This window comes from Micromesistius poutassou (assembly GCF_964030765.1).
Source record: "Micromesistius poutassou genome assembly, chromosome: 20".
Lineage (NCBI taxonomy): Eukaryota > Metazoa > Chordata > Actinopteri > Gadiformes > Gadidae > Micromesistius > Micromesistius poutassou.
The window spans coordinates 2,350,759-2,355,758 of NC_140290.1; the positions used below are offsets into that span (position 1 = coordinate 2,350,759).

Genomic DNA, 5,000 nt, shown 5'->3' on the forward strand with positions numbered 1-5,000 from the left:
CATTTCGTTTCATAAAATACGTGGAACATTTTGGGGGGGAAATGAGGGGACACGTGGAGAGGTTAAGAAGGGAGGGGCAGGAGGACCCGGGGCAGGAGGACTCTGTCTTGATTCCACACTCGACCACCTGGCTGGGGTGGAGGAGGAGGAGCAGTATGAATAATTGACACGTATTGATTTCTTTATGTCCTTAATAACACGCAGTGGGACCCGTGTCGTGGGGTTTACAAGCGTAGCTCTATAACCAGTAAAAAAAAATAAAAAATAAAAAAAAAGAGCAATGTATATCAATGGAAGGTGTTTGACATTAAAAAAATAATAATAAAAGTTACAACATAAGCCTATATAAATCCTACCGTGAGCTTACATTGTGGAGGGAGGCGGTCGACGCTATACATTTCCCCCCCTGGACTTTAATTGAGAATGTATTTCACGTTGTAGCCTGTGGAGTCAACGGCCAGACGGTCACGGGGCGCTGCGCGTGAGGCCTCCGAAACGGACTGCACTGAACACGGCTGTAAAGTTTAACATGTTCCAACTGGATGACACGCTTCAATACAAACGATAAACGTTTAAGATGATGTTTCGGAAGGTTTTGAGGGGGGGGGGGGGGTACCCCCCACCCTAGTCCGTGTGTTATAGGCGAGGTCATCGGCCTATTCGTAATGGTTTTTTTTTTTTTTTGAATGAATTGTGAACTCGACTGATGGATGAAATCAATTTGATATAAAAGTAACCCCCCTTAGTTTACAGTTGCAGCTTCTGTAAACTAATAACAATTTCTATATCATCACTAACACATTTTCTAATTGTTCTCCTTCCACTATAGGGCTGGATTAAGGGACTTGGACGTGTTAAACATAGCTGAACAAAAACGATGACTTCATTCTTAATAACTTGGATGTTGCATCTGGAACCTCTATATTGGATTCAGGTACATATATATAAAATAGACACAGTAGCCTATGATGCAGATCAATGTACAGAGGCTGTGAATCATTCATCATCAGAGGTGTCAATCATCAGAGGTGTGAATCATTCAATAAACATTGATTCCTCCAGACCATCGCTCCAGATCGAACTTACAGCTTCATATATGAGATGGAAATACATTTGACTGAATTGGTTATTACTTACTTAGGCATAGACAGAACTGCTATGTTTTAAAATCAGTCAAAGAGCATTTTTACCTTTTGGAAGGCATGTGTTTATCTGTTGCCCCTGACTGAGATTGACCACTCTGTTGTGTAACAAGACAGAGTGTTTCAATAAAGAGCAGGCGCTCTCGCTCTCTCTCTCTCATCCACTCTCCCCCCCTCTCTCTCTCTCTCTCTCCTTCCCTCCCTCCTCTCTTCCCTCTCTCTCTCTCTCTCCCTCCTCCCTCTCCGTCTCTCTCTCTCTCTCCCTCCCTCTCCCTCTATCTCCTCTCTCCCCCTCCCCTCCCACCCACCCCCCCCCCCCCCCCCTCTCTCTCTCTCTCTCTCTCGCTCTCTCTCTCTCTCTACGTGGCAGAACCTTTCCTCTGTGACCGGAGCTCATCTGGGAGATTCACGGTTTTATTGAGAGAAAGAGTGAGAGACTGTGTGAGAGAGGGAGAGAGAGACTGTGTGAGAGAGGGAGAGAGAGAGAGAGAGAGAGAGAGAGAGAGAGAGATTGAGTGAGAGGGGGATGAGTTGGGTGGGGGGGGGGGGTATGTGGAATAGACTGCTTTAGTGAAGGTACATTTATCTTGAGTCTGAACACACACACACACACACACACACACACACACACACACACACACACACACAGCTGCCATGAAAATAATAAAGACCAAATGAATCTTTCAAGTGACAACCAGAGTCTGTTCTGATGAGGATTTATGAAGCCATAGCTTGTATGGAACATGTACTGCTGACATATTCGCACGCGCAGCGCGCACACACACACACACACACACACACACACACACACACACACACACACACACACCAGCCTCCATGCATGGCGCTAAACAAAACGTCACCACAACAAACATCTAAATTGAAATTGTGTCTGCGCTCCCCGCAGACTCCCGACTAATTGTCGCGCCATCAGGGTCATTAAGAAGGGGGAATGTTTCTAATGAATCCTTTCCTCAGGGATTCCCTTTGAAAACACACAAGCTCATTAAGGACGGCCCGGGTGCGCCGGCGCAAACCCGTCCTCTTTTTTGATGTCGCTGGGAAAGGGCCCAGCGGGTGGTGTCGTACCTCCGTGTGCTGTGACGACACAGAAAGGGGTCGTTCCGGTGCAACCAGCGACGCCGTGTCAAGCCCCTCCACCCCCTCCCTACACTGCACACAGCGAGGGGCCGGGACCTCCAGCCCGCGGGAGGCTCTGCCCACCAGCCACCGACAGCCCCCTCGTGTGTCGGGGTGGAGGTGAGGGAGAGAGGAGCCATCGTGGAGGTTTAGATCAGAGCGCTTGGTTTAATAAACAAAGTGTGAACCGTGTTTCACTGGAGGTTATAAAAGACTGGTTAGGCTTCGTGGAAGACGGAAAACTATTCAGCCAAGGCGATATGACACTTTGCTTTTATTAAGAGAATTTGCAAAACGACGGCAGGATAACAGTCTTTTTTTTTTTTGCCATAACGAAACAAAACAAAACAATCCTTTACATTGTTGCTCTCACTTTTGGGGAAGAAGAGCCATTTTCAGATATGTTAACTGATGTTTTATAGGCAACCACAGTCATTAGCATTGACATTCCTGCATGTGTTGGCTTAAACATCTGCTTTTGTCAAAGAGAACTACAAAATAAGGCAAACCAACAACCATGTTGTACAATCCTATGGTTAACATACGTCATTCCAGCAAAACGGCACCCAAGAAAAATGCCAATGCAATGAAAATACAATCGGATAATGACATGCTGCATTCGCCAACGAATTATCCTCCCAACGACCATAAAGGAAATGTCCTTTACATTACATACAGAGCGGGCTGACTCAACTCAGAAGCCATGCAATTAGTGCACTTTGACACTAATGGAAAGACACACACACACACACACACACACACACACACACACACACACACACACACACACACACACACACACACACACACACACACACACACACACACACACACACACACACACACACACACACACACACACACACACACACACTCCTGTAGCTTGTGACCCAATAAAGAGAATGTCAAGGGATTCAAACACAGGATGAAAATGAAGCGAGGCGGAGTGATTTAACCTCCATAGATTACTCTATCAAAGGGTCAGAGCCGTGGGGGGGGGGGGGGGGATGGGGGGAGTTAGTCACAACACAGGCAGCAGCGGCTCCTCAACGCCAGCATCACAGCCTCCACCTGTTGCCATGGACACCGCTGGCGGGCCGCACGCCAACCCAAGTGTCTGTCCCGCCCCCTGGAGGTCACGCCGTGCAGGGGGGCGGGGGGGTGGTGGGGGGGGGGGTCAGTCAGAGCCCCCCCCCGCCCTGGAGGACTTGTGGGGCTGTGGTCGCCTCTTCTTCTTCTTGGGCTTCTTGTCGTTCTTTCTCTTTTTCTTCTTCTTCTTCTTCTTGCTGCTGTGGTGGTGCTTGGATGAGGAGGAGGAGGAGGAGGATGAGGAGGAGGATGAGCTGTCCGAGTCGGAGGAGGAGGAGGAGGAGGAGGAGGTGGTGTCCTGAAGCAGCTGCTGAAGCTGCTGGATCCTGCATGGAGGAGAGGAGGAGGAGGAGGAGGAGGAGGAGGAGGAGAGACGGTATCAGGGGGTGAAGAGGAGATATCCGTTAGGTACAGGGAGGATTAAACCCTGAACACGGCGTCTCGTTACCGTAGCGCCCGGGCGCTGCATGGCAGCACGGCCAGACGCTGGCTTCTGCCACCAGCAACACAATCTGCTCTGTTCAGCAGAGCCTTTCATCACGAGCACCTCGCAGGCCGTCGTGAATACACGCACATCCAGAACTTTCAGCTGAAGATCGAGGACAGCAACCCCCCGAGACCATCAGCCCGGTTAGACTCGGGAGTTGAGGGGATACGGCACCAAGGACGTGGTGTTTACGCTCGACAAGCGGACGCGACAATATGCTTAAGGAATAATAGAAGAGTGATGCTGACTTATCGCATGCAGAACCTTTGACGCAGAGCATGCGGCTCAGAGTGCGTTGACAGCCCAGCACAACCACGTCAGACTCATTCATAGAAGAATCAATAGAGGAAGAAGCAAAAAGGTTGGGAAGAAAAGGCAGTAATTGTATGCCAGGTTAGGGGATGTTTTCAGCCGTCTATTGAGTCCACCTCTCTGATATCAGTCGTTTTGGTCTTTGATTTCCTCGTCCAAAAGAGATAACACATTTACATTTAGCGGACGCTTTTATCCAAAGCGACTTACAATAAGCACATTTGTCATAAGAAGTGAAACAATATATATCGCCGTCGGTGCAGTAAAGATGTTCATAGAACCAAGTGCAAGTGCACTAACAATCGCCAGGCTGACCCCAACACTAGTAACTAACTGCAGGTCCACGTCGTTACTCATCTCAGGGAGAGGTGGGTGGCTGTACGTCCTGAGGGACTCCCCACAAGGCAGTAGCACAGGTGTAGAAAAACAACACGTGAAAAACAATCCCTTCTTCTGAAAATAAAGCTGCCCCCCCCCCAGATGCTTGCGTGCGTGCGTGAGACAACGCTGTGCACCTTTAGAGGAGTGGATGTATTTCTGTTGTTTCACTGGGCTCGCTCTCACATTTTAACACGAGTTAAATTAGCTGGCCAGCTTAGAGATGCCACGTCGTTCAACAGCGGTTTCTGTTGAACCAGCAGAGGGGGTGGGGGGGGGGGTGCGTTCTATTCGTAATGAGACGTAGATCATTAAATCGTACTTGACTGAATTAATTAATGAGCGAATCTAAAATATTCCTATTCATGCACTGTGAACACACGCAACAACACGTCTTTTTCTTTCATGTATCTTCTAAGAGGCGGACTCAGAGTCTCTTGCTCAGGTGCAGG

General features: G+C 48.7%; 1 protein-coding gene across 1 annotated transcript in view; it reads right to left on the reverse strand.

Annotated features, from left to right (window-relative positions):
• Positions 1–2,568: 2,568 nt before the first annotated feature.
• Positions 2,569–5,000, reverse strand: part of rp9 (RP9 pre-mRNA splicing factor) — a 6,306-nt gene continuing 3,874 nt past the window's right edge. The window contains exon 6 of the mRNA XM_084484485.1: positions 2,569–3,697. Within this exon, the coding sequence (XP_084340611.1) occupies positions 3,460–3,697 (238 nt within the window). The 3' untranslated portion in view covers positions 2,569–3,459. The remainder of the gene's footprint in view (positions 3,698–5,000) is intronic.